This window comes from Mirounga leonina, unplaced genomic scaffold (genome assembly GCF_011800145.1).
Source record: "Mirounga leonina isolate KUSES-001 unplaced genomic scaffold, KU_Mleo_1.0 Mir_115, whole genome shotgun sequence".
NCBI lineage: Eukaryota > Metazoa > Chordata > Mammalia > Carnivora > Phocidae > Mirounga > Mirounga leonina.
Window position 1 is genome coordinate 22,468,975 of NW_023270268.1, and position 23,957 is coordinate 22,492,931.

The following is a 23,957-nucleotide window of genomic DNA, read 5'->3' on the forward strand; positions in this document are numbered from 1 at the left end:
TCAACCAAGAGCCATCTTGTGGAGGAAGGAAGATCTCCGTTATACACAATAGCCACCCCAGTGTTTATATCAGAGGCAGGAATGTGGATGAAGAGAGGAAGCCCTGCTTATTTGTCAAAAATCATTCTCACTGTCTTGATTTCCTCTCACAGAGCCTTACTTGTGCTTTGTCCACTTGATTTTGGTCTGAGGCACTTGTCTGGTTCCTGGAACCAGCATTAGTTGTGGGCTTCTCAACCCCATCTATCCCTAAAAACATGACTTTTATCAGAATATGTGGGATTAGCTCCTGATTTTATAATAAGTAAGAATCTTAGAGGTGCAGTGAGTACCTATTAAAAGAGACTCTTGACAGAGCCTAATATAGGGCCTTATATAAATATTAGTTGCTGTGAACTGCAGCGGATGTAGTGATTTAAATTATTCCATCTAGGATGTCACAGCCAACTGCCAACATGATCCTGACCTAAGCAAGCAGGAAGGGAGGTGTGTAGGCCAGGGGAAAATGAACTGAAGCAAAAGGTTCCTTCCTGTGACATCCACCAAGCCATCACATCTGGAGCAACATGGTCCACTCTAGTCTGAGCTCTGTCACCATTAACATCCAAGGAATGTTTCCCAAAAGGGAGTGGCAAGGAATGCTTATAGGCAGTGTGTATGTTTGTACTTTCTTTGTGTCATAATCTGTGGAAGTTCCTTTAAGTCATGAATGATAAATGGAAGCAAGGGCCAGGTCTGAGGGGATATAGCAGGTGGAGAGTTTATGACTTCCAGATAACTGAGGGGGTTGTGGGTCAGGACTCAGTTAATAGAATTGTGGATGAGGGTTGATGTGGTTGTACCTGGGAAGCAGGGCTGAGAAATGGGAACTTATAATGCATACTGAAGGCAGACTGGGAATTCATATTAGGTGGGAGTAGGGTATTTGAGTTCAATTTTTACAAGGGATCCCAGAAGTTTAGTCAACTTCACGGCATTTAGAGGGGCCTCCACATGGACTCCTCCCTATTTTTCAGATCCTCAGCATTGCAGACAAATGTCTGCAAAGAAGCAGAGAGGCAAGGGCTTAAAATCTTAGGAAAGACAGCCACGTAGGGCTGATGATTCCCCCCCCATCTCCCCGGCCCAAAATCATTTTGTGAGAACTTTTTCATTGAGCAGAGAAGTAGAACATAAACATAAAACAGAAGTATGAAGTTTTATTAATTACTTTATGTACTTTTTTATACACAAGGATTTTCTGTCATGCTGCATAATAGTGTCAGATTTAAGCGTGAGGTTTTTTTCATTCACAGACTGCTAGATCTCTTTCTTAGGATGGGAATAATATTAACAGAGTTTAAATTCAGATAAAGACTCCCCCCCCCCCCTTTTTTTAATAGGAGCTGGTGATCTCATCCATAACAGACTTCCGGGTGAATATCTTCAAGGCAAGGATAGACAGAGAGCCCTGATCGCAGCAGTGCGACATCACTTGAAGAAAGTTAACTACCAAAACTTTGACACTTTGCTGGCAGCCTTCAGGCACTATGATAAGGCTAGTATTTGAATGGAGTTTTTTGGACAATGCATGGCTTATAGATCCTGGCAGGTTGGTGTAGATCAGGGGTCAGCAGACTATGGCCTGAGGGTCAAATCCAGCCCACCACCTGTCTTTGTAAATAGTTTTACATGACAATTTGTTTTAAGTATTTTCTATGTCTGCTTTTGCACTACAAATGCAGAGACTGAATGGCCTGCAAAACCTAAAATATTTGCTTTTTGGCCCTTGACAGTAAACGTTTGCTGACCCCTGGAGTAGATCAGTGGTTGCCAAAGTTTGGTCCTTTTATCACCACCAGGGTTACTTGGGAACCCATTAGAAATGTGCAATCTAAGGTCCACCTACTGAATTGGGAACTCCAGGTTGGGGCCTAGCAATTGTGTTTTAACAAGCTCTGCAGGTCATTCTGATACAGTTTGAGAACCACTGTGGCAGATTAACACTGTAGTGTGCTGGGAGCAAGGCGGGAGGGTGGGCATCATAGATCCCCAGGGAAGACTCCTGGGTCTAGGCCATCTATACCTAAAGTTGAGTATGTATACATAGTGCTGTTAGTCTACGTACAAGTCAAGCTTGGAATGCTTCTCCCCTGGGGGAGCAGGGTGTGGTTTCAGTTTTGAGAGTGTAAGATTATTCCATTTTCAACCTAAATTGTGTCCTTTCATAAAGTCAGATCAATCTAGGCCTGCATAATTACCTCACACCATTTTAGGCCATCACAGGATCGCTTTCACCAAGCTGCACTGCCTTTAGCTTATACTAAGGTGCACTATTGTACAAACCTCTTGTGAAACATCGCACAATTTTGTTACTATGTCCATAAGGCTTTTATTTATTTTTGTCACATGTATCCTCTTTATAAAGAAACCCAGTCTTTCTGAAGGAAATAACTGTGCTTCATTTATGTATCTGGTTTGTTTTTACCTCATAAGCAGCATGAACTTTGTACTGATGGTGAATACCTTTTTGACTTGGCCACCAGGAAGCTCAGAGCCAATTCAACAAAACACATCTAGTTTGTGAATATGATCTTACAGCATGCATTTTGTGTGCTCTTTTTATTCCACATTTCTTTCTTTTTTTTTTTTTTTAAAGATTTTATTTATTTATTTGACAGAGAGAGCTGGAATACAAGCAGGGGGAGTTGGAGAGGGAGAAGCAGGCTTCCTGCCTATCAGGGAGTCTGATGCAGGGCTCGATCCCCGGACCCCGGGATCATGACCCGAGCCGAAGGCAGACGCTTAATGACTGAGCCACGCAGGCACCCCTTATTCCACATTTCTTATTTTATTTCATCTTTATTTTCTCTTTGCCCTGATTTCCTCAATTTTGGGGCTCTGTTTAATTGTACTTATTTTTCTAGGCAGCCTGAAACTATTTTAGAACGAGCCTGATTTAAACAAATAAAAGCTCATAAACCTACGATGATGCAGTGCATCATAATCTTGATATGAGAAGGAAAAAAAAGAGTAATTTTATCTCAAAAAGAAAAGATGATATTTGTATCTCCCTTCCAATGTTGAGCACAATTTTAGAAAAGTTACACTTCACATTTTTTATCTTAAAAAAAATCTTGATTACTCATTGGCTTATTCAGTTTAATCCATTCATTTTATTTGTTTTTAGATTAGAGGCCTGTGTGTGTGTATTGTACTGATGAATAAAAAGTGGGTTAAATATCTCATTTAGGTTTGTACCAATTATGTAGGGACAAACACCAATCAGTCACTCACTACATGTCTCACAAAGTTGTGTTTAAAGAAAATGTAAGTATTCAACTGTTTCTCTGGTTTTTAATAGAGACCAATTGCTATTTACAGGTAATTTAAAAATGAATCTTCAAAATTAAAATATGTAAGCTAAAATAAGTACATTTTAAGCTTTACTCAAATACAAGGATCTTACAAAGATGATAGCAGGGTAAATTTAGATAGCAGTGATATGAATCAGAGAACCTACCACAATACATAGTGCTCTGCTTTTTAAAAATTCTTCATTTTAAATGTAATTATAGGCAAGATGATCATCTTAATAGCTGTTGATTATCTTAGTGAACCACCAGGCACATTCCTTATGATAAAATTAAATTAAGCAGGGAGGAAATTACCAAGAATTATTTAATGTTGATATACCTTTTAAATAGTTAACTTTTAATATGCACAATGCAGTGCTCAGTGTCCTCCAGGAGCTTTTTTTTTTCTGAGAGGGTAATAAGATGTGGGTCTTCTAGTACAGCTGTAGGATAATTTTTGATTATTTGAATCTTCTACTATTGAATGCCCAGATTTACTTTAATGAAAAACACAAAAACAAAACAGAACAAATAAGCCATGATTTCCTAAATGAATCTTCTTGGCTTAGAGGATTAATTCTGTTATTTATTGAACACTAACTGTACATCAAACATTATTCCAGATAATGTGTAGACTTTCCACTTAGGAGATTTAAAATTTAGAGGGAAATAAAAAGACTCATAATGTCCAGAAGTGGTCATAGTAGAGTCCCAAATTTTTGAAATAGGTCTATATTATTCCAATTCCTTTTATTCTTTTTTTTAATTTTTAATTTATTTTTATTTCTTTTTTTCCATCACCCAGTTATCCCCATCCCCCACCCTCTCCCCTCCAGCAACTCTGTTTGTTTCCTATGATTAAGAGTCTCTTATGGTTTGTCTCCCTCTCTGATTTCATCTTGTTTTATTTTTTCCTCTCTTCCCCTATGATCCTCTGCCTTGTTTCTTAAACTCCACATATGAGTGAGATCATATGATAATTGCCTTTCTCTGATTGACTTATTTCACATAGCATAATACCCTCTAGTTCCATCCACTTCGTTGCAAATGGCAAGATGTTATTTTTTTGATGGCTGAGTAGAATTCCATTGTGTATATATATATATATATATATATATATATATATATATATATACACAACATCTTCTTTATCCATTCATCTGTCAATGGACATCTGGGCTCTTTCCATAGTTTGGCTATCGTGGACATTGCTGCTACAAACACTGGGGTGCAGGTGCCCCTTCGGATCACTACCTTTGTATCTTTGGGGTAAATACCCAGTAGGGCAATTGCTGGGTGGAAGGGTAGCTCTATTTTCAACTTTTTGAAGAACCTCCATACTGTCTTCCAGAGTGGCTGCACCAGCTTGCATTCCCACCAACAGTGTGTAAGAGGGTTCCCTTTTCTCTGCATCCTTGCCAACATCTGTTGTTTCCTGACTTGTTAATTTTAGCCATTCTGACTGGTGTGAGGTAGTATCCCATTGTGGTTTTGATTTGGATTTCCCTCATGCCGAGTGATGTGTCTGTTTTTTCATGTGTCTGTTGGCCATTTGTATGTCTTCTTTGGAAAAATGTCTGTTCATGTCTTCTGCCCATTTCTTGATTGTATGATTTGTCCTTAGGGTATTGAGTTTGATAAGTTCTTTATAGATTTTGGATACTAGCCCTTTATCTGATAAGACATTTGCAAATATCTTCTCCCATTCTGTCGGTTGTCTTTTAGTTTTGTCTTGTCTTTTAGTTTTGTCTGTTTCCTTTGCTGTGCAAAAGCTTTTATATTGATGATGGCCCAATAGTTCATTTTTGCCTTTGTTTCCCTTGCCTTTGGAGATGTGTCTAGTAAGAACTTGCTGTGGCCAAGGTCACAGAGGTAGCCACCTGTGTTTCTCTAGGATTTTGATGGGCTCCTGTCTCACGTTTAGGCCTTTCATCCATTTTGAGTCTATTTTTGCATATGGTGTAAGAAAATGGTCTAGTTTCATTCTTCTCCATGTGGCTGTCCAATTTTCCCAACACCATTTGTTAAAGAGACTGTCTTTTTTCTATTCGATATTCTTTCCTGCTTTGGCAGAGATTAGTGGACCATAGAGTTGAGGGTCAATTCCTTTTATTTTAATCATTACCAGGAAGTAGCTGAGATGAGATTATTCCTTTTTGGAGACAGCTGCATTCAATGATAAAACTGGTTTTGTGAGCCAGAAGCTGGTGAGGAGGGTAGACAATTTTTGAGAAGGTTATTCCAAAGCTCAGTCCTACCAGATGGCTGTGGATGGCTGGGTGTAGGAAAGGTTCATTGAATACCTTGACTAACAGCTCATTGTTGAGTAACTCTTTTGCTGTAAGACACAACATTGTCAGGCAGAAAATGGTCCAGAAAGCAAAACACATGACTCGGATTAATTTCATGGACCATACTCTTGTGCTTGGAGCTGGCTGATTGAACTGAAATAGCAATTCCATAGCTTGAAAATGTGTCAACAGTATGATGCATCACCAATAGCTTTGAGAGGTGACAAAGGTTCCACATAGTCAGTATGCTAGGAGCATGAAGGCCATGTCTTATGTGTGATGTGTCCTCCCTCACCGTGAGACAAATTGGCCGAATTTTGTCAGAAGTCACAAGTATGGTATGTGGTGCGGTAGCCTCTGCCTCATAAACATAGAGTGTTTTACTTTGTAATCATTTGTGTGTCACCATGTCTGGTACAAGAATGGATCCAGGTAGCAAAATTGGCAATATGGATGGTTTAGGCTTAGTCAGAAGCTTGATTATAGTCTGAGAATGAGCAGAGAATAGACCCTTAGCATAGGCATCTATATAACTTACCGACATGGCTCAATCAATAGCTATGATTTGTTACCATAGTTTTCAGACTTAAAAAGCAGTGTCTTTAATCTTCCAGTCTATAGTTTTCCTTTTCCAAGTGGCAAACCAAACAGACAGGCCATTGGTAACAGTCAAAGAGTCAGTAAAAATATAATGGGCTCATCAAGGGGAGTATTGGCCAGCACCATGAGACTAGCCTTGAGTAGACTGACTATGTCCATTTTTGATCATTCATAGCTCTCATTAAAAGCCACAGCAGCCCAGGGAAGACCACTGAGTTTCAAGTTAGTAAACCAGACCTAGAGGTTCGAAGTGTCAAAACTGTTAGTCATAGAGACCTGAGGCTCAAAGGGGTCATTAGGGCTGTGGGGCTCCAAAGGTAATAGCATTCTCTACATGTGGCTCATTAGTAATACAAATATGCAAAACTTCAGTACCAGTTATAAATTCAGCAGTGGAAGCTACCGAAATAATATATTGCTAACTTTCCTTCTCCACTTTGAACAAACCCTGCCCAAACCCCACTAGCTGAATGCAGACATGTCCTCTCTCTAGAGACTGGGTAGGATGATGACTTTGGCACCCGTATCCAGAGGCCATAAAAGTTTGAGACTTTGCCCCTCTGAAGTTCAATAGTATACTTGAACAGATGCATGTAGCATTTGATCTCCCTTGGGAACAGGGAGACCTTGGTCCCACATCTAGTCATCTTTCTCCTTAGAGCAGCTGAGGTTGGGGTATGGAGGAGGGGAGAATCAAGGGTGCAGAGGGCATGACTCAGTACAGAGAGTAAGAAATATTTACCTTGAGTTTTGAGTGGTATGCAGCAAAATGAAACAAACCACCAGTGTTTTCAGTCCACACAAATCGCTATATTGGGTGATGAAGTCATCACTGTTGGCACCATCTATTTCAGTTTTGAGGACCCCTTGATTCAGCTGCCATATCCCACATAGCTTTTCAGCTAGGGCTATGGGGTTTGCATTTTTGGTTGACTTGGGCTTGCAGCAGAGGTTTTTTTTTTTTTTTTTATGTTCTGTTAATCACCATACATTGCATCATTAGTTTTTGATGTAGTGTTCCATGATTCATTGTTTGCGTATAACACCCAGTGCTCCATTTAGTACATGCCCTCTTTAATACCCATCACCAGGCTAACCCGTCCCCCTCCCACCTCCCCTCTAGAACCCTCAGCTTGTTTCTCAGAGTCCGTAGTCTCTCATGATTCATCTCCCCCTCCGATTTCCCCCCTTCATTTTTTCCTTCCTACTATCTTCTTCTTTTTCTTTTTAACATATATTGTATTATTTGTTTCAGAGGTACAGGTCTGTGATTCAACAGTCTTACACAATTCACAGCACTCACCATAGCACATACCCTCCCCAATGTCTTAGCACCCAGCCACCCCATCCCTTCCACCCCCCACCACTCCAGCAACCCTCCGTTTGTTTCCTGAGATTAAGAATTCCTCATATCAGTGAAGTCATTTGATACACGTCTTTCTCTGATTGACTTATTTTGCTCAGCATAATACCCTCCAGTTCCATCCACATCGTTGCAAATGGCAAGATTTCATTCTTTTTGATGGCTGCATAATATTCCATTGTGTGTGTGTGTATACACACACATATATATACCACATCTTCTTTATCCATTCATCTGTTGATGGACGTCTTGGCTCTTTCCATAATTTGGCTATTGTGGACATTGCTGCTATAAACATCAGGGTGCATGTACCCCTTCAGATCACTACATTTGTACCTTTGGGGTAAATACCCAGTAGTGCAATTGCTGGGTCGTATGGTAGCTCTATTTTCAACTTTTTGAGGAACCTCCATACTCTTTTTCAGAGTGGCTGCAAAGGTTTTTATAAAGGAGTCTACTTAGTCCAGGGCATTTGCAGCCCCCTTGTCAAGATAATATGTTTTAAATTCTCATTCTGTTTCAACATAAGCATCAGGGATGTTTTCCAGGCCTACAGATCTGACTGCAGGAATTTATAGAGTTTGTTGGCTCAGTTCCTCATTCTCCAGGGATCACGTTCATCATCATTCTAAAACTAATCCTGAGCATAAGAGCTGAATACTAGTCAATGAGTCATTTATCTTTTCTCTTGGGAGTTTGTCTCAGAAATTCTCTGAGAGGGCCAAAGCTCCCTTAGTAACAGCCAGGACCCACTGCAAAAAAACTCAGATCTTTTACCATCCTCTCCAAATGGGCTTAAGGTTTGATGGACTCCAGGAGGGGCTGAGGGGTAAGACATCTCAGCTCTTGCCATTCTTCCTTAACAAGCGTTATGTGGGGCACCTGGGTGGTTCAGTTGGTTAGGCATCTGCCTTCAGCTCAGGTCATGATCCCAGGGTCCTGGGATCGAGCCCCTCATTGGGCTCTCTGCTCAGCAGGAGCCTGCTTCTCCCTCTCCCTCTGCCTGCTGCTCTGCCTACTTGTGCTCTCTCTCTGTCAAATAAATTAATAAATAAAATCTTTAAAAACAAACAAACAGGGGCGCCTGGGTGGCTCAGTCATTAAGCGTCTGCCTTGGGCTCAGGTCATGATCCCAGGGTCCTGGGATCGAGCCCTGCATCAGGCTCCCTGCTCAGCGGGAAGCCTGCTTCTCCCTCTCCCACTTCCCCTGCTTGTGTTCCCTCTCTCGTTGTGCCTCTCTCTGTCAAATAAATAAATAAAATCTTTAAAAAACAAACAAACAAACAAACAAGCATTATGTGTTCAGACCCTTTATCTCCCATCCAAGTACTAACCAGGCCCGACCCTGCTTAGCTTCCAAGATCAGATGAGATCGGGAGCACTCAAGGTGGAATGGACATAGACTACCTCTTTATCTCCCAAGTGAACCAACTAGTTCCTGCCCAAAGCCTTCATCAATTTCCCTCCTTTCTCACTCAATGTAGGTGCTCCTGTCTTTGTCTGGAAGAAGGTGGAACTTCCCCTGCTCCCCCTACCAGGATGAATTTTAGTGCTAATTATTACAGTGGGGCCAGATTGATAGCATGTCCCTCTTGCCCACAGGAGTGTTAACAACAAGCAGGCAACAGTCTTTGACTCTGCTTCCCCGTATTTGGCCTACAACTACTTCTCCAATTTCCCCTCACTACCAGACAACAGAGTGGAGGACCATTTAGTGCTCAGTTGGAAAACCAGAGGTGTTAAAAACTTAGAAAGCATGGGAAAATGTAGAAAGCTATCAAAAAGTACACAATGTTGGTTAAATGCAACGTCAAGCACAAATCACGGTTACACCTGCCCTGCCAGTGTAAACAGCATGCTTTAAAGGAAAAAAAAATGTTAAAGTAGAATGAACAAAGATTCTGAGTCATACCCTGCTCCAACCAGGGTTGAAATTACTGTGCACATATCAGGTTGACACAATGAGGAGCTCGCTTAATATTCGACTGCTCTTATGTAAAAAATAAGACAAATTCTTTGAATTTATGTGATAGGTCTCCTTTTTCTTAAATGAAATAATAGATGTTGCATACTCTGCTCTTAAAGGTGATTGCTTGCTTCATCTTTTTGTGCTTTGTGTCTAACAGAATGGAGATGGGGTGATAGATAAAGCCGAGCTTCGGGAGGCTTGTGAACAGGTCAGCTTGCACTTAGATGAGAAGCTCCTGGACCAGCTATTTGACTACTGTGATGTGGATAATGATGGGCTGATTAACTACCTAGAATTTGCAAATTTCCTTAACTGGAAAGATAAAATGCCTCTTAAAGAGTATGAAGAGAGGGTCATTATTAAAGGTATTTAATTTTTGAAGGTTTTCTGAATTCTTAAATGGACTTTTATATTTTCAGTTTTCTAGGAGTTGACTCTTGTCAACTTTAATATTTAAAAATATGTACATATATACATATTCTTTGCTTATTTACGCATAGACTATGTGGAAGGACAGGAAAGAATTTGATGATGTTTAGGGGGAACCAGGTAGCTAAGGGACAGGGCAACAGCAAGACTCACATTTTAATCTATGCGTTTATGTCTTTGAATTTGGAACCATGTATTGCTCTTTCAAAAGAAAAAAAATTAAAAGCAAAAACAGTTTACACCGAAATCCAAAATATGAAAGACAGTTCCTCAGAAAGCTGTTTGAAAACCATTGTCTTAGAGTAATTAGCTCCCCTCCCCCAGGAAAACTCAATAGTAAAATAGGATTTGACATAAGAAAATTTATTTTTACATTTTATAAGAAAAATAAAAGCAATCTTTACCTTTATTCAAATATTTTCATGTTTCCACATTGACTTCCTGCATCACTAACTATATATATATATATACACATACACACACATAGATGTATACTATATACACACATATATATAAAATCACAGTGATTGTACCATTTTTATTTGGCTTTTTAAAATTTAGCTTTCAAATTTCTATGGAATTAAGAAATAGTTTTATGGTAAACTTTTTTATGAACTTCATTTTCAGTTCCCTCATGCTGATGTATGATGAATTACTAAGCCATTTCCTCACTCTTTGAAAATTAGGTTATTTCCAGATATTTTAAAAGTAATATCGGTAACGCTATAATGATTATCATCTCTCAAAAATCTTTGTTTCTAATTATATCTCATTTCTTATGAATGTTATTATTGTCCCAGAAGTAACTATATTTTCATTTTGCTTTTCTAAATGATTGTACCAGTTTGCAATTTTATCAGTCAAATCTGTGAGGTTTTACTCTAACTTTGCTACCACTGAGTATTATTTCAAACATTCTTGTAATTTAATTGTTATTATGATACTTTTTTCACTTTAATGTTCAAATCTTGATTATTAGAGAGGATTAACTTTTTATTTTATTTTATTTTTTAAAGATTTTATTTATTTGACAGAGAGAGAGACAGCCAGAGAGGGAACACAAGCAGGGGGAGTGGGAGAGGGAGAAGCAGGCCTTCGGCAGAGCAGGGAGCCCAATGCGAGGCTCAATTCCAGGACCCTGAGATCATGACCTGAGCTGAAGGCAGATGCTTAACGACTGAACCACCCAGGTGCCCTGAGGATTAACTTTTTAAAAAGATTGTTTACATTTCTATCTCCTCTGGAATATTTTTCTGTAAAAGGTGAAGCTATTACTATTTTTACTTTTATTCCTGGGTCATGCCTTTCTGCAAGGCCAAAACCAAATTTGGGGCCTTATTGATGATGTGAGCCCTTATGAGTTTCTGAGATGGCCTTTCTATTAGAGCCAATAGGACAGCAGGAGGATCTTCTTTACCTAATGAAGATTTTATAGAAAACAATTCTACCCTAGTGCTTTCAGAAATACAAAGGGGAGATAGAGTTTTTTTTCTTCTTGACACAACTCATGAAGTAGTGGGGGAAAGCAGAAGCCTGTTTTCAAACCAGAACGTTTTTCAAATTGTTCCTGGTTTTTGGATTCTGACTTCATCTGTCACTTTCAGTGGAGTCCTTGAGGTTGTCCTTCTTCTAGGATAGTGGCCAGTGAGTGGTTCAGTCAGAAGGACTCAGGAATTTTCTTTTATTCAATTCTACTTACTGTCGACTTCTAGAGGAAAGGGGTAAGTATTCTAAGGCAGTGGCTTTCAAACAGTTTTCTGAGACACTGTTTCTCATACTGGCCCAGATTTCTGCTTTTTGCGGGGCGCAGGGAGGGGATTAGAGGTTTTGGAACACAGGGCATGAGAGTGTTCACGGCAATGACTGGCAGAAGCTGAATGGGGGATGCAGACTTTGGATAGGCATGTCTTTTCTGGCTTACCACGGTTCCACCCCAACCTGATACTGGGGCACCATTTGCCTTTGCAACCCTTGCTTGGGCTTTCCCGGAACCCTGAGAGTTCTTCGAGAGCTTGAACGACCACAGCGCCCTCTAGTGCTAGCTGTGGAGCAGATCTTCAAAAGGACAGAGGCTTACAACTTGAGTTTTACCTCAGGGTTTTCTTTTATACACCGATGTGAAGAGGGATATTTATATAATCGGTTCCTGAGCTCACGCTGTGTTCTCATTGCCTCTCCAAATGTTGCAGTACATGGGGCTCCCCACCACCATGAGGTACGTGTGGAATTTACAACTCCTAATGTGTCTGCTCCTGTCTCTCCTTGGAGCACAACTCTGGAAAAAACTCTGGTAACCTGTAGTTCCAGTTAAATATAAAAATAAACTCTAATTTTTTTTTTTTAAAGGGAAAAATAGGTTCCATGTTTTCATTTGGTCTCTCAGATTTAAACGGTTTATTCTAGAGTAAAGTGGGTGGAGTGGCGAGAAGAAACAGGCCACATTCGGATTTCCTGGTATAGGACATTGGCCTGCCCTTGCTCTTCCACAGTGGGGCGCTGGCATCAGGGGAGGGCTCCCCTAGCCCAGTCTCAGTGTCTACCAGCAAGGAGAGGCTAACCAGGAAAACTGATTTTGTTGCAGAGCAGCAGGACCACGTAGTGATTTCTTCCTGTACTTTATCCAACCCCAACTCTGCTTCAAGGTAGAAAACCAGATTGTGCAAACCCTGCTGAGGCTAATGTTGAAGAATCTGAACCAACTCTCCTGATAAAGCCCGAAGATATTGTCTTAAAAGAACCAGGGAGCTCAGGAAAGACTCTCCGGACACTTCTGAGGCCAAGTGATACAGTTTCTAATCACTATAAGACAACTTCTTCTGAGATCAGTGCGGTTGTAGGAGCTGTTCCTTCTACTTGTGAGTATGTCACATTATTTGCTGAGTTTTAAAAGTAAGATCAGCAAACATAGAAGTGTCCTTTGTCTGTCCTTGTATTGTCCCCAGCCTCTATCTTCATTAGGCTGTTTCTCAAAGCCTAGGACACCTTTCATTCAGTTCTGTATTTGAACCATCCAGGAGGTCTCGATAAATGTAGGCTAAACTGAACTATTGTTAATGATGACCCAAGTAAAATGATTCTCTCAGTATTAATGAAATTGATCTATGATGATCAGAACATTGAATGTTACACAGACTACACCAAGTGTTAGGAGATTCATAAGCCATCTTATTCTTAGCTACAAGCAGATTACCTTCAAATATTTGAAGAGCTTTTGCAGAACTATTCTCTGTATCTTCATTCTCCATTTGTTAGTTTGCTAGGGCTGCCATAACAAGTACCACAAAATGGATGGCTTAAACAACAGAAATTTATCATCTTATGGTTCTGGAGGCTGAAAGTCTGAGGCCAGGGTATTTGGCAGGGTTGGTTCCTTCCGGGACTGTGAGGGAGAATCTGTTCCAGGCCCCTCTCCTAGATTCTGGTGCGTTGCTGACAATCTTTGGTGTCCCTTTGCTTCTGCTGCATCACCCTGATCTCTGCCTTCACCTTCACATGGTGTCCTCCTGTGTGAGAGTCTGGGTCCAAATGGCCCCTTTTATAGGGACTCCCAGTCACACTGGATTAGCGGCCTACTCTATCTACTCTAGTATGACTTCATCTTAACTTAATTAATTACAAATGCAATGACTCTTTTCCTTTTAAGATTTTTTATTTTTAAGTTATCTCTACACCTGATATGGGGCTCTAAACTTACAACCTCAAGATCTAACAGCTGAGCCAGCCTGGCACCCTGCAATGGCTCTGTTTTTAAATAAAGTCACATCTGAGGTACTGGCGGTTAGGATTTTAACATACAATCTGGGGGAGACTATGGTTCAACTCATAACACCTCATATCTCATTATTGAGCATGATCACTCTTGGTTAGTTAGAGACTATTTTATGTGGGTTAAGATCACTTCCTTAGACTAAGGACATGATTAAGGATTTAGGTATTTTTCTTAACTGGATTTTATAGACATGCTGTTTATATTCTGGTATAATGAGCTCTTGCTACTCCCTTTAGAATAGTGCTGTCCAATAGAAATATAATTGGAGTTATATGTATTTAAAAGTTTTTAGTAGCTACATTAAGAAAAAGAAACAGGTGAAATTATTTTTTATAGTATATATACTTTATATATAATATATAGATCTTCCCAATATTTTTTCAACAATTAATCAATATAAAATGATTAAACATTCCACTTTTTTGAGGGTACGAAATCTTTGAAGTTCAGTGTGTATTTTATACTCACATCGCATCTCAGTTTGGACTAGCCCCATTTCAAGTATGTACTCGATTGCCACATGTGGCTGGTGGCTACTGTATTTTACAGTTCAGTTTTAGAGTGGCTGCTTTCCTTTCTCATTGGTGTCCTAGGTTATCCCATCTATGGTGTTCCAACCATTCGGTCTGATATTCCTGCCCCCCGAATTCGTCGCGTCAGTGATAGAACTAATTATGGTGAAGAGGGCAATGCCTATTCGCTACTACATCCTTCCATCTTCAGCCAGAAAGGAGTGTTTGAAAGAGACTTCTTTAAGACCAGATCGAAAAAAGAGGTACAGCGTATTATTTCAAAGGAGTTGAAAGAAATGTCAACTTCCCATAAACACACAAAGATGAAAATGTTTATTTATCAACAGCCATTTAATTTTAGACTGTCTAAAACATGAGCTTTGATATTACAAAAGTCATCAGGATCCTCAAATACAGGATTCTCGAGGATAACGTTCAGTTTGGTTGTGACGTTTTGGTACGATTCTTGGAGCAGTTTTTCTTCTATGATAGGACACATTAATTCACATCATATATCCACTACGACCCATGTATGAAAAGAAAAATGTTTCCCTAAGGAGCTCAACACTATTCTTAGTTGAGAAAAAGCAAAAGGGATCAATCCCTTCCTTGTGTAAGTATCTCATGGCTTTGTATCTCCAAAACCAAAGGGAAGTATGAGAAGGACCACTCTGCCCCCTCCTCATGTACTGCTGCTATCTTATGTCTTAGATTATCTGTGAATAATCTGTGAAAATGATCTAGAATCTTCTGTCCTGGTGCCACACCACTTGTTAGCCCATGTATCTTGTTTTTGTTTGTTAGAAAACATGGTCCTCATATTCTAGGTGATTTTCTTCCTAGATGGGTTATAAAACAGGAGCAACCAGCTAGATCAGAATAGCCACTGGGATTCTAAGGGCCAAGGATTAATAGCAATGCTTGGCCAGCCTGTCTTGATCTGGACTCGTAGAATGCAGGGTGTAATCTAGGGTGCAACTGCTTCTTCAGAATTTTCATATCCAGAACCAGGAATGATTGAGGAGACATAATTAGACATATGATGGCTTCTGTAACTTCAGATGAAGAGTTGATGGTTTGAAAACTTACTAACTACTACCTTAATTACAACAGGTTCATTCCAGCATTTCATCCCCACTGAGGTAGGGGACAGAAGGAAGAAGGGAGATGAAACTCAGAGGAGATGCCTGCTGGCTGCTCCCAAAGAAAGAACTCAGGGTCCACCCCAGGGACAGTGAAGGGACACCCCCAGATGGTTTCACTTCCCTTAATTACTCTGAAGGCCCTATGAAATAGAAGTACAGTGATGGGGTAGCCCGGTGATGGGTAATAAGGAGGGCACACGTGTTGTAATGAGCACTGGGTGTTACATGCAATTAATGAATCATGGAACACTACATCCAAAAAAAAAAAAAAAGAGAGAGAGAGAGAAAAGTACAGGGTTGCCAAAAGAAAACCTCCTGCTTGTTGCATGATGCCTAAAATTCTTTTAACTAGGAAATCATCCTTTAACTCTAGAAAAAAAGAAAGAGCCCAAATGAGTGGTTGGAGTAATAATGCTAATTTGAGAGTGGGCTTCTGGAAAATATTAGTGAATCAGTGTATTGTGATGGAATAGGGAACTAGGGGAGGGATGCCTCCTGAGGAGTGGGAAAGGAAGTGGAGGCGGAGGGCTGGGATGCTCAAGACTGACCCAGGGCACTTCCAGAGTTCACTCTGTGGGAGCAGTCATTACCTGCCACTGGATGGGGGGAAATCACAGCTCTGCACAGGAGCCCTGAGGTATTTTTGCTGTACAATCGCAGCTGTTGGCAGCTCTGCTCTTCTGAATTTCAAATGTATTTGATTATACTGTTAATTTCCCATGAGGGCACATCATTTCTAGGGGATCTTTTAATTGTTAAGATTCTGTTTCATAGATGTATTCTGCAACTCTTCTGTTTCTTTGGATTTCCTATTCGCTGTCTAACCTTTCCATTTCCCTCTTGGCTTTTTTTCTGTATGTCTCACAGTAAATGTTTTTCCTCTTTTAAATTTAGTTTTGGGGCACCGGCATGGCTTAGTCGGTTAAGCGTCTGTCTTGGGCTCAGGTCATGATGCCCGGGGTCCTGGAATAGAGCCCCCCCCACATCGGGCTCCCTGCTCATCGGGGAGTCTGCTTCTCCCTCCGCCCCTCCCTCCTGCTCATGCTCTCTCTCACTCTGTCTCACTCGAATAAATAAATTTTAAAAATTAAAAAAAAAATAAATTTAGTTTCATTTTTTTTTTCAAATCTTTTATGTCCTCTACTCATTCTCACATTTCTTTCCACTGCTAGATCTTATCTTTCCTTTCTTAAATTTTCCCTGGGACATAAGAAACATGTTTTCCCATAATAATTATCATTGCAGAGAGATTACTAATAACCAAAATTTGCTGGTTTTCAATATGCTTAGATTTTAGTTTGCTCATGCATGCTCAATCTTTCTGGCACTTGCACACCTACAACTATAAAGTTTATAACAGGCCAGCAAGAGACATTTATAAATAATCATATTTTAGAGAAGAGAAACTAATTTTCAAGGGGTTGACATGACATAGACAAGATCCTAGTGACAAGAAGTGAGATAGGATTCAAATCCAGCAAGTCTTTTCTTTAACTTTTTTACTCTTTCTGCTTGAATTTAGCTGCCTCCCTTTAAAATAACCAGAAACACTTAAAGAGTTGGAAGTCCTTTTATATATGGGCTAGTATAGGTGAATATCCTCATATTCATATTAACAAAATGATTCCTGAATTGAAAATACTGGAATTTTGACATCTTATTATTATAAGTAATAGGCACACACATAAACACACGTGTGGGTACACACTTTTTTGGGGGGATAAATAGCCATAGCCTTAGAAGTTATAAAGATATTTTTATTTTTATATGTTTATTTTTTGAAGATTTTATTTATTCATTTGACAAAGAGAGACACAGCAAGAGAGGGAACACAAGCAGGGGGCGTGGGAGAGGGAGAAGCAGGCTTCCTGCTTCAGATCACGACCTGAGCCAAAGGCAGACGCTTAACGATTGAGCCACCCAGGCACCCTATAAAGATATTTTAAAAGTACAAATTTAAGTCTTAGTCTGACTTTAAATGTTTTTTTTCCCCTAGATTGCAGAGATATTATATAATATTGGTGTCAAGCTTTCTGATGAAGAATTTGAAAATATATGGAATCTTGCATCAAAAAAACATCACAAAGGAGAAGTTTGTGTTGAGACTATCAGAAACGTTCTGGATGAGCTACAACATGCAGACCGGGTCAAGTGTAAAACAGCCATGTGATACTTTTGGAGTTCATTCATTTAAACAAAAGAATTGCTAAATCTGCATTCATCAAAAATGATCAGTCCATTCTGGTTTTAAATATTACATTAGAATTCAGCAATCACTGTAGTAGGACTCCTATGCCTGTGTGTGTTGTTAATAAATTTGATTTGGGATTTTAAGATTTATTTTATTGTTTTCTGTAAAACACCAAAGAACTTGATAAGCGGTTAGAGTTAACTTTTTACCTTACCAAAGGCCTAGTTCAGAATGATAGGGGATGTTTGTAATGTTTAGAATGCTTAAGAAGTGTATGCATTTAATTTTTTTAAAAGATATTATTTATCTATTTGTCAGAGAGCACAAGCAGGGGGAGCGGCAGGCAGAGGGAGAAGCAGGCTCCCCCCTGAGCAGGGAGCCTGATGCAGGGCTCGATCCCAGGACCCTGGGATCATGACCTGAGCTGGAGGCAGACGCTTAACTGACTGAGCCACCCAGGTGTCCCAGAAGTCTATGCATTTTAGTTGGTTGACTGAAATTCAAAGTCTAGTTTGTGATACCAGGTTGACAAAATTTTGCTTTCAACCTTTTGTTATTTTTCTTTTTAGGTGTCACTATAACAGAACATAATAAGCTTAGCAAGCTTTCAGTCTCTGTTAACATCTGAGGAAAACAAATACATACAGGGACAGGATTCAGAGAACAAAAGCTGGAGTTCCATCAATGACAGAAGAGCCATTAGTTTTGATATCTTCCTATGGCCATTTATAGCAGCATTATCAATAATAGCTTTAGCTATGGGAACAGCACAAGTGTCCATCAACTGATGAATGGATAAAGAAGATGTGGTGTATATACATATATGCAATGGAATAAAAAAGAATGAAATCTGGGGCGCCTGGGTGGCTCAGTCAGTTAAGCAACTGCCTTCGGCTCGGGTCATGGTCCCAGGGTCCTGGGATCAAGTCCCACGTCGGGCTCCCTGCTCCGCGGGAAGCCAGCCTGCTTCTCCCTCTCCCACTCCCCCTGCTTGTGTTCCCTCTCTCGCTATGTGTGTGTCTCTCTCAAATAAATAAATAAAATCTTTAAAAAAAAAAAAAAGAATGAAATCTTCCCATTTGCAACGATGTGGATGGAGCTAGAATGTATTATGCTAAGTGAAATAAGTCAGGGAAAAACAAATACCATAGGATTTCACTCATATGTGGAATTTAAGAAACAAAACAAACAAGCACAGGGGGAAAAAGGGAGAAGCAAACCAAGAAACAGACTCAGCTATAGAGAACAAACTGATGGTTACCAGAGGGGAGGTGGGTGCGGAGATGGGTTAAATATGTGATGGGGATTAAGGCGTGCGCTTGTGGTGATGGGCACTGGGTGTAATATGTAAGTGTTGAATCACTAAATTGTACACCTGAAATCAAGATTGCATTGAATGTTAACTAACTGGAATTTAAATAAAAACTTAAAAAAAATCTATCTCCCTATGGCCAAAAAAGCATATTGTCCTTAAAGAGGACACAGCTGACCCACCATGACATGTAGCTTCAGAGATTATTAGGGGCAAATTGTGTTGAATCATTCCCTCCCTTGTGCCGTGGCCCTCTGATGCCCCGGCCTGGATGAGGTGTAGGGATGATGGGAGGGTGTGACCTCAACATAGTGTGTTCTTTCTATTACATCAGAAGCACCAGGTGTGGGTTGAAGCCAGCACTGAAGCTTGATCAGTAATATAACTTGATTAACATGTATTCTATCAATGTTTCTCTGTGATAGACCTTGAATTTTGTTTCTTGTTGTCTATTAGTATGAAAAATTACTGTTTAACTTAGATATTATGGTTATAATGTAGTCTACCATTACTTATAAGAGAGAGAGACCTAAGGTTTAAAAATGCTTTACCCAATCTCTAGAAAAAGTAATTTTATAATTCATTTATTATATAGGTAATTTATACTTGTCAAAAATTTTAACTTTTTATTTTGAAATAATTTCAGACTTACAGATTTACAAAAGTAGTACAAAGCATCATGGTGTGCTAGAACCACTGTGAATGGTTCACTCTAGTCAATTGTGAGCATTTCTTCCCACTGCTGCATCCAGTGACTCCACATTGATGGTTTGAAACTACCTACAGTGGGAGTATTTACACTAAAGAAACAAACAAATGCTATGGATCATGGATTTTTCCCCTATTAAGAGCCAGTTATTAAACATTTATAAACACATTATCTTTCTATTATCTATCTATCTATCTATCTATCTATCTATCTATCTATCTATCATCTATCCTTCTGTGTCTGTCCTTACTCAGCCTGAATTGCTGTTTTAGTAAGAATCCTAAGTCTAGAGTGAATCCTCCTACCCTTGATATCTGACTACCCTCCCTACCTTGATATCTGATCAAATTCCTCATCCCGCATCTTTGATGTTTAAAACCTTGGCCTGCCTTTAGCAAAAATTCTTGTTAAGTCTGTTTAGCAAGAACGACTGCCCTCTGTGACCCCAGGGCGCTCCTGTGGGGTGGGGGTGTCCTGGGAACTCAGGAGGCTGCAGGGCAACCTCCCTACCCTTGATGTCTTCTTTTAATAATTTTCCATGCACCAACCTCCCCCAGCCTGCTCCTTGACTATAAATACCAACTTTTCCTTGTTATGTTCAGAATTGAGCCCAGTTCTTTACTGAGGTCTCTCTTCCCCTGTTGCAGTAGTTCCTGAAGAAAACCTGTCTTCTACTGCTTTGACTACTGTCCAGCTCTGTTTTCTTCAAGTCTGTCCATCCATCCATCCACCTACCCACCCAACTGCACATGCACACTGTACTTCCAAGTACTTCAGTGTGTCTTTCCTGAAAACAAAGGTATTCTACTAGCCAACTATAGTGCGATTTTCAAAATCAGGAAATTATTATTACTATGGCATTATTATCGAATCTATAGACCTTATTTAAATTTCTCCCCAAATTCTTTATAATGCTAATGTTTTTTACAGTGAAAAAATTGTTTCTTGGTCTAGCTTTGATCCAATCAATAATCACATGCTGCATTTAGTTGTTATGTCTCTTTAGTTTCCACTAATCTGAAATAATTCTGTCTTTAAGCTTCATGACCCTTGATGTAATCCAAGCCTCTAAGGACTAGAGGTGCTGTAGGTGCTACATCACAGCCTATTGTCAATATTCTCTTGTGAGTAGGCTCCTGCAGTCTTGTGCCCAAGACTGTTTCCATTGCTTCTTGCTTTGGAGTTGCTTTGGATTAAGAAACCTGCATTCTGTAAAGGTTTCTTTTTCCCATGAATTAAATCATCAGAGTCAAAGTGGGGCATGTGGTTGGAGTGATCCTTGAGCCACATGAATCCAAGTTAAGCTGATAGATAATTTGCTCCCTGCCCTTGATTGCAAGATAGCTTCGATGGACCTGGTGATGTTTATCTGGGTAAGTGTTATTTAAAACCTTGAGCCTCAGAGGGTGCTTGGGTGGCTCAGTTGGTTAAGCATCTCTCTTGGTCTCAGTTCAGGTCTTGATCTCAGGGTCATGAGTTCAAGCCTGGGTTGGGCTTTGGGCTGGATGTGGAGCCTACTTAAAAAAAAAAAAAGCAAAAAGAAAAAAAAAGCTAGAGCCTTACGATAAAAGCATCTGAATTGACTTATGGATTAAAAGTTTCACTACCTAATGTCCCAAAGGGTTTATATACATGGAAAGACTCTCTTTTCTAGAATTGAATCCTTGCCTTACTTGTTTCTCACTGGGCCTTGGCAATCCGTTACTGGCCGAGGCCAGAGCCACTCCCAAGTACAGTTAGTATTGTAACTGAAATGTACAGTCAGGTTGCAGCAGGCTGTACTCTGAGGCTGCCTCTGCTATTACAGGCCTGCTGGCTGGGGTTGACTTGCCAGATGTCTGGCTGAGAGCACCTCCATGGCTTGTGGTATCACCAAGATCCCCTTGTAGCTTTATAAAGATTGTCTTCCCTAACATCGGAGCAGTTAGAAACTTTCCAGTTTATCTTTTGTGAAAGCCAACATTTCCTGTTTACTGTATACACAGTACTGTCACTAAAGAAGCAGCCCTGTTTGTTTATTTATTTACAGCTCATGAGGAGGGGCAGAGACAGAGGGAGAGAGAGAATCTTAAGCAGACTCCATGTCCAGCATGGAGCCCAACGTGGGGTTTGATCTCACGACCCTGAGATCATGACATGAGCCAAAATCAAGAGTCAGATGCTTAACCAACTAAGCCACCCAGGGGCCCCAAGAAGAAGCCTTTAAAGACCTCTGGGAAGATGGCAGAGTAGGAGGCTAGGGTCACCTCGTCTCAGTTCCACAGACACACCTAGAAATAACCACATGAGTTCCAGCAACTCAGAAAATGACCTGAAGAGTGGCAGAACAAACTTACCACAGTTAATCATAGGAGGCCATATCGAACAGGGTAGGAGGGGTAGAGACTGTTGGGAACCAAACTCCCAGGGAGACTAACCACATGGGAGGGACACCACAAGCACAGAGAAGCAAGAGAAGACAACCCACACCTGGCAAAACAGGCACCCCCCGACATGAGAGACCTTCACTGGGAAGACTAATTCCCATAACATTTGACTTTGAAAACCAGTGGGGCTTAACTCCAGGTACTTTAAAAATCAGCAGGCTTGCCTCTGGGAGAGCCAAAGGGCAATAAGAAACAGTCATCACCCATAAGAGACAGCAAAACAAACACCCCCGCCCCCCATCTTCCCCACCTACACACACAGGGAGATAAGAATAGAAGCAGCAGTTTGAAAAGCACCTGGACTGTAGGTAGAGGTTTGTTTGCTTGTTTTTGTTTTTGTTGGTTTGTTTATTAAGAGGATTTATATACTAATCTTAGAATGTGTGCTGGAGAGGCAGAGATCTTTAGGAGACTTCTCCAAGAACAAAAGAGCTGGTGGATGCTATTTCCCTCCCTAGTCCCCAGCCTAGGTAGTTGGATACCCGTGGGAACCATGCAAACACTACCTACCTTGGTAATATTGTGTGCCCCTGTGTTCTCCTGTGGATCCACCCCATCCAACCTGCCCTACTCATCAGGAGTCTCTCCAAAGTGGCTCCTGCCACATCTCATCCTGCAAGCAGCCCCAGCAGGGACCATCACCACTGCAAAGTGACTCCTGCCCTGGGGAGAGGGGAAGATAACCACACACACCAGTTCAGCTGCAGCCACAGCAGCCGAACCTTGTAACTAGCAGTGCAGAGAGTGCCCTGCTGATCAGTATGTCTGCAGTCCCAGTAGATGGTCTGACTGCAGGCCTCACCAACCAATAAAAACATCTCAGGGGGCAGCACAGGGAGATGCTCTGCAGTTTGGGGTCACTGCAGCCCAGGCAGATGGACCGGGGGCAGACATATAGTCTGACTGCTGACACCGCCCACCAACAAAGGCTTCTCAGGGGACAGGCAGGAATAGCATCCTGCAGGTTGGTGCTACTGCAGCCCCAACAGATGGACTGGGGGCAGGTATCTGGTTTGTCTGCATGTCCTGCCCACCAATGAAAGCTGCTCCAGGAAAAACACAGGGAGAGTGCCCTGCAGTTCATTGTGACCATGGCCCCAGCAAAAGGGCTGAAGGCAGCCCATCTGGTTTGACTGCTGACACCATCCAACTATAAGCCCACGATAGCCCCAGACTGGCCTCTTAACAGCACAAGGACAGAACCTTGTCCCCAACAGGCAAAGTGGGCCATTGCAGCTGACTGGACTGAAGGCAAATGTGGGTCAGACACAATAGTAGGGCACATACAACCCACATAGGACACACCCCTGAAGCACCTGGTTCTGATGAACAGGGAACATTGTTGTGTTATAGAATACCATGGGACATCTTCCTCATAAGGCCACTACTTTCAAGATCAGAAGACATAACTGACTTTACTAATACATAAAAACACAGGAAGCTAGACAAAATGAGGTACAGGAATATGTCCCAAATGAAAGAACAGAACAAAACCATAATAAAAGAGCTAAGTGAGATGAAGATAAACAATATGCCTCATAAAGGTTTTAAAACAATGGTCATAAAGATACTGGACTTAAGAAAAGAGTGGAGGACCTCAGTGAGACCTTCAACAAAGAGAAAATATAAAAAAGAACCAATCAGAGATGAAGAACTCAATAACTGAAATTAAAAATACACTAGAGGGAATCCATAGTAGATTAGAGAAGGCACGAGAATGGGCCAGCGATCTGGAAGACAGAATAATGGAAAGCAACCAAGCTGAATAGCAAAAAGAAAAAGAATAATAATAAAAAATGAGAATAGGTGAAGGGAACTCAGCAACACCATGAAGTGTAATAACATTCACATTTTAAGAATATCAGAGGAGAAAAAGAATAAGGGGTAGAAAATTTATTTAAAGAAA

At 40.6% G+C, this 23,957-nt stretch overlaps 1 protein-coding gene across 1 annotated transcript in view; it reads left to right on the top strand.

Moving 5' to 3' along the window:
* Positions 1–17,618, top strand: part of EFHB (EF-hand domain family member B) — a 58,124-nt gene extending 40,506 nt beyond the window's left edge. The window contains 5 exon segments of the mRNA XM_034989248.1: positions 1,383–1,537; positions 9,716–9,923; positions 12,630–12,842; positions 14,350–14,531; positions 17,410–17,618. Coding sequence (XP_034845139.1) covers positions 1,383–1,537; positions 9,716–9,923; positions 12,630–12,842; positions 14,350–14,531; positions 17,410–17,583 — 932 coding nt within the window. The 3' untranslated portion in view covers positions 17,584–17,618.
* Positions 17,619–23,957: the final 6,339 nt, after the last annotated feature.